Source organism: Vipera ursinii, assembly GCF_947247035.1.
Source record: "Vipera ursinii genome assembly, chromosome: 10".
NCBI classification, from domain to species: domain Eukaryota; kingdom Metazoa; phylum Chordata; class Lepidosauria; order Squamata; family Viperidae; genus Vipera; species Vipera ursinii.
Window position 1 is genome coordinate 20,649,980 of NC_139520.1, and position 13,574 is coordinate 20,663,553.

The 13,574-nt window shown below is 43.8% G+C and overlaps 2 protein-coding genes across 3 annotated transcripts in view; one reads left to right on the forward strand and one right to left on the reverse strand.

The window, feature by feature from the left end:
- LOC310645102 (hepatocyte nuclear factor 4-beta-like) lies at positions 1-11,469 on the forward strand (the record flags this gene model as incomplete). 2 transcript variants are annotated; one of them, XM_083370542.1, is made up of 10 exons in its annotated part: positions 1-118; positions 3,636-3,825; positions 4,338-4,432; positions 5,940-6,046; positions 7,056-7,211; positions 7,388-7,475; positions 8,788-8,940; positions 9,996-10,232; positions 10,937-11,056; positions 11,333-11,469. In XM_083370542.1, the coding sequence occupies 10 exons, from the start codon at positions 1-3 to the stop codon at positions 11,467-11,469; spliced, it is 1,401 nt and encodes a 466-aa protein (XP_083226668.1). The 2 variants fall into 2 exon arrangements, with proteins under 2 accessions (XP_083226668.1, XP_083226669.1); XM_083370543.1 differs by having other exon boundaries at positions 3,654-3,825.
- ZDHHC7 (zDHHC palmitoyltransferase 7) overlaps positions 1,305-13,574 on the reverse strand; it is a 27,833-nt gene continuing 15,563 nt past the window's right edge. Inside the window, exon 8 of the transcript XR_014493415.1 lies at positions 1,305-1,323. The gene's annotated coding sequence lies outside the window, so the exon portion shown is untranslated. The remainder of the gene's footprint in view (positions 1,324-13,574) is intronic.

Consider the following 13,574-nt stretch of genomic DNA (forward strand, 5'->3'; position numbering starts at 1 on the left):
ATGAGGATTTGTCAAAGCCTAATGGACATGGAAATGCCAGATTATGCTGAGTCTCTCGACTCCTCGTACACCATGCTAGAGTTTGAAAACCTGAGGGTGCTGCCCACAAATTCAGCAGGTGAGGAGATCCGTCTTTCCTCTCTCCAACCAGCCTTTGTTATCTTAGTTGCCCTCTTGGTGGACAAAGGATACGGTGGGGTCGAAGGGTGGATAGTAGCAGCCTGTCCTGGTGAACTTTCTGAGGAACAGAAGTGCTGGGCTGTGGGCTGATACCAGGACCTGGGATTTCGATGGCAGATCAAACTTCTGGAGAACTTTCCTGGAGCTGCATGTAGAGAATGTTTCATTAATCGTTCTCAGCAAGATAGCTCTGGCTTCGTTGGACCTAGTAAGGCCAAAGACTGGATTAGGATTGTGTCTGGATGTCTGTCTTCCTAAAATTGGTGGGTAGATTTCAGAAATAAGGGAATGTCTTTCCTACAAGGGGCCACTGTGTTTGTCAAGAGCCTTTGGTAAACGAGATAGCACACAAAGAGTTGAGCCACCTCATTTAGAGAATGAGCGCATGTAGAAACAGAGCATGAAATAAACAAGCGTTCCTTCGGGGGAAATAGATAATTTAGCAGTCTTGTCTCCATGAAATTACTTTCTCTGCCTACCCACAAATGTCTTTTTCCTCTTGCTGGGGGGGGGGGGGTGGGAGGCCATCTAGAATCCACTGTTGTTCAGCAAACATTGATGTGTTTTTCTTCACAACTTCACAGAGAATTAGTATAGCTGGGATTTGTGTCCGCTGTTCAAACATTCATCTCCATAGGTGCCAGATTATCCACCGGATGATATATATATTTTTTTTGTGCTCAGTAATCTACAAAGATAATGCTAGAATAAATATGTGACTCTTTAAGGCTGGTGTTAAGTCTCTGGGCTGTTTTACAAAATGTTGTGACTGATGCTTGCCTGTTTTGGAGACTGTAAGAAAGATGGCATTAACGTGATTTTTTCCTTCGGGATATTTTTTTCTTCGTCCACATATATCTTGGCGTTCAGTTCTTGTGAACTATACTGTTTATTAATTCAGTGCAAAATCGTACTTCTTTTACTAAGGAAGTATGTGCCTGCTGTTCTGAATCACTGTAGGGCTGGAAGGGACCTTAGAGATCATCTAGTCCAACCCTCCCCCCACCGCCCAAGGCAGGAGACCTTATACCATCCTGGTTGTCAAACTTCTCTTCAAAACCACCAGCGATGGGTCTGAATCTTGCTAAAAAGCCAACGAGGGCAACAACGATAGAAGTTCCTGGTTGGATGAAAATCTAGAGACTTAAAACGTGAGAAAGAAATACTGGTTTTATGAGAATGGATTGTAAAGCTATAAGATTTTACGATTGGTTGTTCAGTTCTATAAGCCACAGAAAATCACCTGATAATTTCGCAGTGAATCGGAAAACTTTTATTTCATTTTTTTTTTAAGAACAAAAATATGGACCGCGGGAACAGAGGAAATGGTTTCTTTTGCGTAGAGTTGCCAATCCTAACTTCCGAGCAACATTTTGGAGTTTTAGGAGACCAAGGGTGTTTTCCAACAGGAAACATTGTGAAGTCAGGGGTTAAGTTGAAAACCCAGGCCTACAGAATGCAGGAAGTCCTTGAGCCCGAAACTTCTGTTACTAAGTGAGACATTTGTTAAGTGAGTTTTGTTAACCTTTTCTGCCACACTGAATCACTGCAGTGGTTAAGTTAGTAACACGGTTGTGAAGTGAATCTGGCTTCCCCAGTTGCTTGTCAGAAGGTCCCCAAAAGGGGATCGATCACATGACACTGCAACTGTCAAAAATATGAGTCAGTTGCCAAGCATCTGGATTTTGATCACACGACCTTGGGGATGCTGCAACGGTCGTAAGCGCGAAAACGGTAATAAGTCACTAGTTGTTGTAACTTCAAGCAGTCAGTAAACAAACTTGTAAGCCGAGGATTTCCTGTAATAACATATTTCAGAGGCAAGTTCTTTTACACCCGGGCCATTCTTACCCACATTTTTTTACAGTAATTTGACTGAAATATCCATTTTTTTGGCATTATACCTAGACATCCTGAGATTGTGATTTTTATGCAAATCCATTTTCATGGGCTGGTTTTAGATATCAATCATCTTTGTGCCTATTAAATGGGAAACCTAGATGGAATATGAACTGACAATCCATCTCCTCCCAAGTGGGGCTGAATTTAAATTTCTGCACTAAGCCTAAAGGCTCCTTTCAATCCAATTCAGCTCATTCCCTTTTTGTTTCATCGATTGATTGATTGAATTTATACGCTGCCCATCTCACGCAGATGCGCCCCTGTGAACACATTTCGTTCCCTTTCTGCGACAAAACGCCTCTGAATTTCGCTCGGTTTCCAAAAGACTAGAATCTTGATGTACGGTAAAAGTTCACGTTGTAAACGCCACACGCTAGACTTTCCTAAAGGTGAAGGCTGTTTCCAGCAGGTACTGTTGTATTTGCTTATGAGCTAATAAGTAAACCAGCTTGCTCAGGAACTAGCTGTTTTGAAATTAACGTGTTTGCCTTGGGTAAGCACCCTCTTGAAAAATTGGTCAAAACAGCTTTAGAGAAGCGGAGCCAAAAGGGTCAGTTCTGGACCAATCCTGTTGATGTAATTGAAGAGGTCTGTCCAAGAACTTTACATGATGCACTAAGGAAAAAGTTCTCGCAAAATTTAGGGAAAGGAATAGAGGAGAGTCCAGTGAAGGAAGCAATTCCAAGCAATTAGAGAAGGGATCCTGGGCAAGTGAGTGTAAAGAAAATGTCTTTTGCCAGCATTTTTAATTCTTTGTAAGGTTTGACGGTAGGAATGGACAGAATAATAGAGTGGGAAGGGACCTTGGAGGTCATCTAGTTCAACCCACTGCTCAAGCAGGAGAACCTACACCATTTGAGGCCAATGGCTGTCCAGTCTCTTCTTAAAAACTTCCAGTGTTGGAGCATTCACCGCTTCTGGAGGCAGGTGGTTCCACCGATTAATGGTTCCAACTGTCAGGAAATTTCTTGCTAAAGGCAATTCTGTTTCAGCGGCTTATTCCATTTTCTACTGAAGGTTCACCATGATTTTTCTGCTGCTTCCAACATTTTTCTCTCTCTCTTCTCTAGACTCTCTTCTCTTCTGGTCTTTGACTTGCCACGGTTTGCTTAGTGACAGTTCAGAGTTACAAACAGCCCTGAGGAAAAGTGGCTTATGACAGTTTTTCACACTTGTGACCATTGCAGCATGTGATTAAAAACTCAGACACTTGGCACCTGGCATGTGCTTAGGAGGCCTGCTGGGTCACGTGATCATCTTTTGCGATGTTCTGACAAGCAAAGAGGATGGGGAAGCCAGATTCACTTCACAACCGTGTTACTAATGCCATCTGCAGGGATTCACTTAACAACCGTGACAAGAACGGTCATACAACGGGGCAAAATTCACTTAGTAAACATCTCACTTAGCAACCAAAATTTAGGGCTCCGTTGTGGTGAAAAGGCAAGGGCTACCTGTATTGGATTGGATAGTTGTTATCTTTATCGGTCCATATCATTCTTAATAATGGCGATCGGCCATCTTGACCTTTTGACAGGATGCCTGCCTGACAGCCTTTTTTCCCCCCGTAGAGGCCCTTGTCTCGGAGACCGGCAACAATGGCTTACTTGCCAATGGGATTAACTCGTTGTGCGCCATCTGTGGGGACCGCGCAACTGGGAAGCATTACGGTGCTTCCAGCTGCGATGGCTGCAAAGGGTTCTTCAGACGGAGCGTCCGGAAGAATCACATGTATTCATGCAGGTATAAAAATGCTGTCCTTTTTCAGGGAATTCTGGGAAATTTCCACTTCCTTCCAAGTGTTTCTCAACCTTAGAGGCTTGAAGAGGAATGGCCCTCAACTTCCAGAATTCTGGGAGTCAAAGTCCACACATCTTCAAGTACACACTTGTGTGTTGTGTGTGAAGAGGAAGTCCGCATATCTTCAAGCCTACTGGCTGTGGAATTTTGGGAGTTGAAGTCCATAGATCTTCACATGACACAACCGTTAGTAGCCCTGGGAAACATCTTAGTTTCTCCCAAGCATAAACTTTGTCCTTAGCAATTTCTTAGAAGAGGTAATGATTTACAAGGGCAATAAATGAAGGAAAGCAGAATCACCCTAATATAATTTTCTCATATTTTTTAGGAAAATTCCAAGGAAAGACAGGAAAATGTGCTATGTGTTTTGCTAAAGCAGCCCTAAAAAAATTACCAATCCAGGTTGGGAAATAAATTGTTCTCTTTCCTCAAAATTGACCTCTTTTCCCTTCCAGGTTCAGCCGACAATGTGTGATCGACAAGGACAAGAGAAACCAGTGCCGATATTGCCGTCTGAAAAAATGCTTCCGAGCAGGAATGAAAAAGGAAGGTAATCTCCTCCAACTGTTTCAGAGTGTGATATGGTCCGTTTTGTGTTGCTGGCTGTGTGATCTCTCTATCCTTTGGATGAGACAATGACTCAGAGTAAGTTCCACGTAAGCAAATCTCCGTCAGTATCTTTTATGAGTCACAAATGAGCAAGGAAGGAAGGTCTTTTTCCAAACGTTTCAAGATCCAGATTAACCCAGATTAATCTTGCTCCCTTGAGTTATAATCAGAGGGGCAGAAAAAGCTCTGATGCTCTAATGAAAATTTCTGCCGACTCCAGAGACCCCCAAATTCCTCAATTCTCCTGCCTGAAACTTCTCCCTTCATCTCAATGCATTAGTCTACCCTGTCCAGCATCTAAGCAGCTTTGCATGAGGATACTATGCCAGCAAAACAATGACACTCCGAAGACAAACATGAATTTTCTGAATGTAGGTCCGCAGCACATGATAAATTGCATCTCCTTGTGCATAAGGGGGGGGGGGGGCAGGAAATGAGCTTGTGATTTATGGTTTTGATGAGTAGACAGGATATATTTCAGAAAGAAGGGAGTTATGTTGTCACCACAGAGTAAGGAGTAAATTTGAAATGAGTGTCCTGTAAAGATTGGAAGCTGTAGGACACCCTGGATTCATTTCCTTCCTTGTGCTGAAAAGATTAGATTAGATAACCTTTATTGTCATTTTTTTCCTGTGGGCACAGCGGCACACATTAAAAATGAAATTTAGTTGCTTGCTCTCAAGCGTACACATACATAACACACATTTAAAACATACTATATACAACACATGTATAGACCTATAGCCTTACGTATATGTAACATATAAATATTAGATATTAAAACTCTTATTTGGACCTCTTGGGCCACCCACATTTTCTTGGGAATCCTGTATTTAATCTAGTAGGCAAATGATGAGATAAAGTTCATGGCAATCCACCTAATACAGGCAGTCCTCAAATTATAACCCCAACTGAGGTCAGAATTTAGGTCGCTAAGTGAGAATTTTGTTAAGTGAGTCTTGCCAACGTTTTATGACTTTTCTTGCCCCGTTTGTTGAGGGAACCACCGCAGTTGTTAAATTAGTCACCCGGTTGTTAAGTTCTGACTTTGCTTGTCAGAAGGTCGCAAAAGGGGATCACGTGACCCCGGGACGCTGCGGCTGTCGTCAATATGAACCAGTTGCCAAGCGTCTGAATTCTGATCACGTGACCCTGGGGATGCTGCAATGGTCATATGTGTGAAAAGCGGTTGCCAATCATTTATTTCAGTGCTGTTATAACTAAATGAATTGTGGCAAGTCAAGGGCTACCTGCATAAGGAAGGGGCTACTTAAGTCCATTTAAGTCTTCCCAGGGAAGCATCTTTGGCAGGATTCACTTCCGCACCCAGAAGAGTGAAACCTCAGCTAGACGTTCCCGAACGATGGCACAACTTGATTGATTGTCTGATCCATCGACTGAAGGGTCGTTCCCTGGGCATCTCTCTTTCTTTCTTCCCTGCCAAAAAGCTGTACAGAATGAACGGGACAGGATCAGCATCCGGCGAAGCAGCTATGAAGACAACGGGGCACTGTCCATCACCATCCTCACCCAGGCAGAAGGAATGGCACAGCAGGTAGGAGGAGGAGGAGGAGGAGGAGGAGGAGGAATAAATAAATAATGCACTTTCCCCAGATCTTCTTGCAGTTCCTTAACTGTGCATTTATTTTAGTGCCCCGTTTATTTCTAATAGATAGCTTTGCACTCAACTCCCCAGGTGGGTTTTTTCTACCCAGCCAGAATTTGTTTTGATCTATCTCAACTCTAAAAGTGGAAGGATCTGTTTGCAGTGGGGAGGGAGGGTTGCATTCTTATTTTTAACTCAGAATGTTAATGGAATGCTTGTGATACATTGCCACCTGCTGGAGCTAGGGGGCCTAGGTGAGCTTGTTATTATGCCCAAATAAACTGAGTGGTATACATACATACATACATATCTACATGTACATGTACAAGTACACATACATACATACGTACATGGAGTAGGGAAGGGAAAAATGTATTGCTTTGATGTTTCCAGTGTTGTTGTTGTTCATTTCTGAAAATGTGCCCATTGCATTTGCACATGTTTTCATCTGTAAATTTAATTACCGTTTCCATTTAATCTAAGGCTCATTTAAAAAATGCATTGAAATGGGCGTGCATGCTGAAGAATATTTCCCCAAACATAGGCATTTCTGTTGTTTTGAGTAGTGCACCTTTTACAATCTAATTTCTTCAATATAATGCGCATTTGCCTTCTCTCTCTCTCTCTCTCTCTCTCTTTCTTTCTTTCCTGTTTTTCTCTCTCATCTTTATACAGACTGTTTCTTAAGACTTATTTTGTTAAAAACAACAACTCCAACAAAACCCTGGCTATTTGCACTGCAAAATGTGGATTTGGCAGGATAGCATCATCTCTTCGTTTATTTGTTCATCAGTAGAAAATTAGTTTTTTGCATACAGTTGGAAAGTAAATGAATGTCTCTCCTTTCTCTATTCTGGAAAAGGAGGGGAAGGAAGAACGAAAGGGCAAGGGGAAAGGGAGAGCTTTAGTGCCCTGAGGAGGGTGTGTGTGTGTGGTTACCCGGCCTCTTGTCTTGCAGTATTCAGCTCTCCGTCCTGTGCACAACGCAGAGATCGCCATGAAGAAAATTGCCACGATCAACGACGTGTGTGAATCGATGAAGCAGCAGCTTTTAGCCCTGGTGGAATGGGCAAAATGCATCCCCGTGTTCTGTGAACTTCCCCTGGACGATCAGGTGAGCAGAGGACCTTCTTTTGCCCAGTTTGACGCTCCTAAATGGTTCCTCCTGCACAAGGGCGGTTGGTGACCTTCCTAACTCGAACGCTGAACAGTTTGTTTCTTTGCAAACGGTTTTGAAGATGTGGGTTCCTCAAGTAGGCAATAACACCTTCTCTCTCTTGCAATTTTCAGGTTGCCTTGCTAAGAGCCCACGCAGGGGAACATCTCTTGCTGGGAGTTGCAAAGCGCTCCATTCCATACACAAATTTTCTCTTACTAGGTAAAAAGATTTTTTCTCTTCTTAGGTTAAAAAAAAAAGCTTTCACCCTCCGGCTCCCACCGAGCTGCTCAACCCCTTGACTGTTGCAAGGGGCCCATTGGGGGTTGGGATAATGAATCAGGGGTGGTGTCCGGGGTCGGTGGGCTCGGCCAGCTGCAGAAGGCCAACAGAGCAAGTCTTCCTCACCAGCTCCAGGATATTCTTCATTAACAGTTTGAAGCAAGCTTGATGAGGTCTTGTATGGAAAAGGCCCCCCTCTCTGCCCGGTCAGAAGCAATCTCACTTGGTCATCTGGAAGTTCTTGCACCGTGATTTGGGGCAGCGTTTCTCAACCTCAGCGACTTTAAGATGTGTGGACTTCAACTCCCCAAATTCTGCTATGCTCGGAGTTGAAGGCCACACCTCTTAAAGTTGAAATCCAGGGGATGAAGTCCACGTATCTTAAAACTGTTAAGGTTGGGAAACACTCTTCTCCACTTCGTCATGCATCTTTTCATAAAACTGTGACTCGTGTCACTATTTCAGTCACCTCCACCCATCACCTAGGTCTTCTTTGGACCAGCCCAGTTGACATATACTGCGAGAACATTGCAAGTGATCAACTGATCCTTCTCAGATAATAATAATAATAATAATAATAATAATAATAATAATAATAATAATAATAATAATAATAATAATAATAAGTTGGAAGGGACCTTGGAGGTCATCTAGTCCAACCCCCTGCCAAGGCAGGAAACCCTATACCATTTCAGACAAATATTGATCTTTAAGAGCAATAACCCTTAGATTTATATACCACTTCACAGTGCTTTACAGTCCTCTCTAAGTGGTTTACAAAGTCAGCATAGTCCTCATTTTACTGACCTCAGAAGGTTGGAAGGCTGAGTCAACCTTGAGCCTGGTGAGATTCAAACTGCCAAACTGCTGGCAACCGGCCGTCGGCAGAAGTAGCCTGCATCACTGGATTCTAAACCCCTGCGCCACCACGGCGCATCTTTAAGGGCATTAGGCTGTGGCTTATGGACCATCCTTAACCATGGGTTGATTATGGCTCAGGGAAGCTTAATCCAAGTGGCTTACTTCACATCACAGATAATCTGCTATGCTCCAAGCAATCCACATGAAAACCTTATGTTATGTGTGAACCCTATCGAGGGAAAGAGGGAGGATTAAATTGCCAGAATGATAGATGAAGCGCTTCTGCTTCTTAACGCTTGGAAAAATCGGTGTAAATATGTATGTCCCTTTATTAGCTGGAGCCATCACGATCATAGGCCTCACAACATTCCTTCCTCTTCCTCTTCTATAGGCAATGACTTCATCATCCCCATGCAATGTCCAGAGCTTGAAATTGCCCGAGTGGCGATCAGGATCCTGGACGAGCTGGTGAAGCCCTTACGGGAAATTCAGATCGACGAGAATGAATATGCCTGCCTTAAAGCCATAGTCTTTTTTGATCCAGGTACTTTCCCCCCCCCCCTTCACATCATCCCGAGTTTGATTAAAAACTCCCTTTGGTTACCAATGGATGATAGGGATTGACAGGACAATCTCTATGGAGATCCTCGGTCCTCCAGGTCATGGTTGTCCCAAAGGGGCTTTTTCAAGAGACGAAAGGATTTTCTGTCTTTTCCCCTCTAGATGTTTTAGAACAGACATGTCAAACACAAGGCCCCGGGGGCCGGATCCGGCCCGCGAAGTGGTTTCATGCGGCCCGCGAAGCCATCTTGGAAACAGTGAGGGAATGGCCCCCACTGCCTTGGCCCTGGCCCAGAGACCCTCCTTCTGCCAGAGACCCCCAGATCTGTCCCACTCCTGCCCAGGCCCCCGTAGGCACCCTTGATGCGAATGATGTAGAGCTGGCCACGCCCACCCAGTAGGCCATACGCACTCTAGCCACGCCCACCCAGTAGGCCACGCCCACCCAGCCCCCTGAGGGCAACCGCAATGCTGATGCGGCCCTCAATGAAATTGAGTTTGACACCCGTTTTAGAAGCTCCTTCAGTTCAGTTCCTCAAAGCAACAAGTTTTTAATGCCGACAGCCTACTCTCTTTTACTTAGATACGGTTCGGGAGCCACAGCCTTGCAACTTCTACCTGAAGTAAACACTCCTCCTCCTTACTCTCTCTCTTTTTGGGTTGCTAATGTAATCAGTTTTTGTAATGGTGTCAGCAAACAAAGGAAGCTTACTACTCTAAAAAAACAACAACAACCCAACAACCTGAAGAAGCTTTTCGGATGAGAAGCGAGACCTCTTCAAGGAAAAACAAAGGAAAGTCCAGTTGCCTCGTGGAATAAGCACTTTGGGGACAATTGATAGGACAAGCTTCCTGTGGGTATCTTGGCTTCGTTGTCTTAAAAGTTCCCTTTGTCCTGAACCAAAGTTAATTTTCTATTGCTTTTGCCTCTCCTGGTGATTTTCCTTCTCGGTCATGTTCCCACCGTAATCGTGGCTGACCACATTTGCTGACGTTCATCCCCATCTGCCTTGTTTCTCCCCTTTCTCCTTGCCCCAGACTGCAAAGGGCTGAGCGATCCAGGGAAAGTCAAGAATATGCGTTTCCAGGTCCAGGTCAACCTGGAGGATTACATCAATGACCGTCAATATGACTCCCGGGGAAGGTTCAGCGACATCCTCCTACTGCTCCCTCCGCTGCAGAGCATCACCTGGCAGATGATAGAGCAAGTTCAGTTCGCCAAACTCTTCGGCATGGCCAGGATTGACAGCTTGCTGCAAGAAATGCTTCTTGGAGGTACAACCTGGGTGCAGATGTGAAGGGCCTGGAGTAGGAACCAGGGGACCCAGGTTCTGCTCCTCCTTCAGAAGCTTTCTGAGGAACCTATTAGGTTGTCCCTCTCGCACAGACCAACCCACCCCACAAGGTGGTGGTTGCTGAGAAAACACAACTAGGGATGCTTCATTGACCATCTCGACCGGCTGCAAGAAAAGTGGGATAACAAAAGTAGCTTTGGGCTTGGGTCTATACACAATACCTTTAACCAGCAGCCCTGTTCACCTATCTCTGTTCGGCTTGGCTAGTTTTAACCCTCCAAGGGCATTCAGATGGATCTCGGCATCGAAAAAAGAGCTGGAACCAAGTTGAATTGGTGATTACAGGGGGGAAAAAAGATGTTGTTATGGCTTCCTTACACACCAGGCCACTTCGTTAAATCCCAAAATAATTATACAGGAGCAAAAGAGTCCAAACTGCCCCCAAATCCACCAATTGTGTGGAAGGCTTGGGGGTTCATTCCAAACCTGTTTTGTTTTTTTGTTTTTTGCGGAGATGATGAACCTAGATAACAGGGCTGTCTAAGCTTGGCAATTATTAAGACTTCTGAACTTCAAGTTCTGGAATTCCTCAGCTGGCCATGCTAGCTGAGGAATTCTGGGAGTTGAAGTCCACAAGTCTTAAAGTAAATATGATTGGACTGAGATGGCTTTCTTCTTGTGCAGGAACAAGCATGGATATGCCCCAATACCAGCCAGGTCCTTCCAGCCATAATATGGAGCCTCTTCCAGGTCATATCGTGCTGCCTAACACAATCGGCTCAGTCATTCACACTATTTCAGTCTGTAGGTATCCAGTTTCTCAATGTTTCAACTGGGAAATTGTGGTTGAACCTTGACCATTGACTCAAAGGATACAAATGCTTGGAATATACAAGAAGACCAGAGTGGGTGGGTGGTACAGAATGGATGAAAGGGTGGCGATCAAGGATAGTAGCAGGAAGACAGTAGATAAGGAGTGGATCCATTGAGGAATAGGATCTACCGAACATATCACGAAGGACTTTTTTGAAGGCTTATATGCATGAGAAGTAATTATCATGTTCATCTTTTCTTCTACAGCTTCACCAGAAACTTCGCTCCCTTCTCCTTCCACCAGCACAGGAAGTGAAGATTACAAACTGGGTCCCACGCCTGGATCCGAAATCCCAACAACCCTTTTGCCTCAGGTGGTCATCCCCAAACAAGAGATCCTCTAGGAAATCCACTCTTTATTTTTTTAGTTGTCCCTTTTTGAATTCAACAAGCTTTGTTCTCATAATGGCAGCCAACACTGCTAGGTTTCCCGCCCAACCAAATCATTTTGCATCTCACTTCAGTCCTCCCCAAGATCCCACAACATTATTAGCATAGCAGGTGCAAACTATCATATAAAACATTGGCAGTGAAGTGGTTTGTTTTCTGTTACACTCCCATCTATTGTGTTGTGGTGGAAACACCAGGACTGGTTTGGATGGAACACCAAATGGAGATTACCTCTGTGCAGGTCTTAAAACCAGTTTGATGGCCATAGTCCAATAATAGTTCTAGTTGAGAGATACATACATATGATCGGCATACTCCCAGGACATAACCTAAATTTTTGAGATTCCTCTTACCATTTGTAAAAATATGTATATCAATGTTTGAACAAAATAAATTGTACCTAAAAGACTTCAGGCAATATATCACGTTAATACTTCAGAATGGCCATTTATGGCTTGTGGGAAAGTTAGGTCTTCACAGGAGGCTCAAGTGTGCGCTTAAATCAATCAATCAATCAATCAATCAATCAATCAATCAATCAATCAATCAGAATAGAGCTGGAAGGGGCCTTGGAGGTCTTCTGATCCAACCCCTGCTCAAGCAGAAGACTCTGTACCATTTCAGATAGGCTTTTCTTAAAAACCTCCAGTGATGAAGCACCCAGAACTCCCCTGGAGTAACGTCTCCACACCCATAAAGTAAATCAAAGCTGCCATTTGCCTGGTGAGGATCAACCAACCTTCAATCAGTTAACATTATTCCACATTTTTATTAAAAAAAAATTACAACAGAACAAGGATCTGAAAACCAAGGAACTTCTTTTCCATCCATTCCACACACATATTTGCTAATTCACAGACATAATCGGCTGCATGATCTGCTGAGTTTCAGAAGGACAGCGCCACCAGAGGCGGCCTATATGAGTAAGGTCCTTAAAGGTCAATATACCTAATTCTCAAATGGCAGAACTGTAACCGCAACAAGATCTTGAACCTGATCCTTTTTTCACTTTTATTTTTGTCATATGTTGCATTTGCTCCCATTGGCAGCTTCCTCCAGGATTAACCTCAAACTAAGACCGAGCTGCCTAAATTCTGTTCACATGACTGAGAAGAGTTCGGTAAGGTGTACCAAGCACACCTTGGCTGGATTCTGTAAATGCTCAATATTTCTTCAGCACGGCAGATGTCAAAGCGGTACGAACCGTTGTTATCAGGGGAAATACTCACGGATAGCTTTATATGCGTATTAGTCTGAAACGCCTCTTAAGAATGGAGGATTGGATTCCTCCTTAACACCATGGTGGACATACTGGTAGATCAAGTTCTCTCAGAAAGGAGAAGAAACACTAGATTTGGCTTGTAACCTACATCTTCTTAAAAACGTGCCCAAGGGAAGAGCTGTGGTTTTGCCTCTCTTCTTCCTCCTCACCTCTGTTCCATCAATTCTGTATGTTTTTAAATGTTGACATGCCCCAGTAGGGATGTTAGGAGAATCCCACACAACAGCAGCACCCTCTGGGACCCATAACTTGTAACATACAACCCGACTCACAAAAAAAGATAAGGCACTATGCAACAAGCAGCTAAAGAGGCGAGCTAAACGTTGTCTGCCCAAATCCACAGGCAAATGAGAAAAACGGGACTTCAGGTGAGGGTCATCCACAAGAAGAGGGATCCAGTGTTGAGTGACAGGAACCAATGCCTGCTGCTTTCATCTGAAGGGTCATACCCTACGGCCTTCATCTGAGAAATAGTCTAAGATATATATATATATATATATATATATATATATATATATATATATATATATATATATATATATATATATATATATATATATATATATATATATATATATCTTTCTACAGTGCTACAGGTAAAAGGAGTCCCTCTGGATTTTTACTCCGCTAGTCTTTACCGAGTCTAGGGGGGCGATGCCCATTTCCGTTTCAAGGCCATTGAGCCAGAGCTGCCTGAAGACATTGTGGTCATGTGCCCAGCACATAACGGAGTGCTGTTCCCTTCCCACCGAAGTGATACCTATTTATCTACTCACA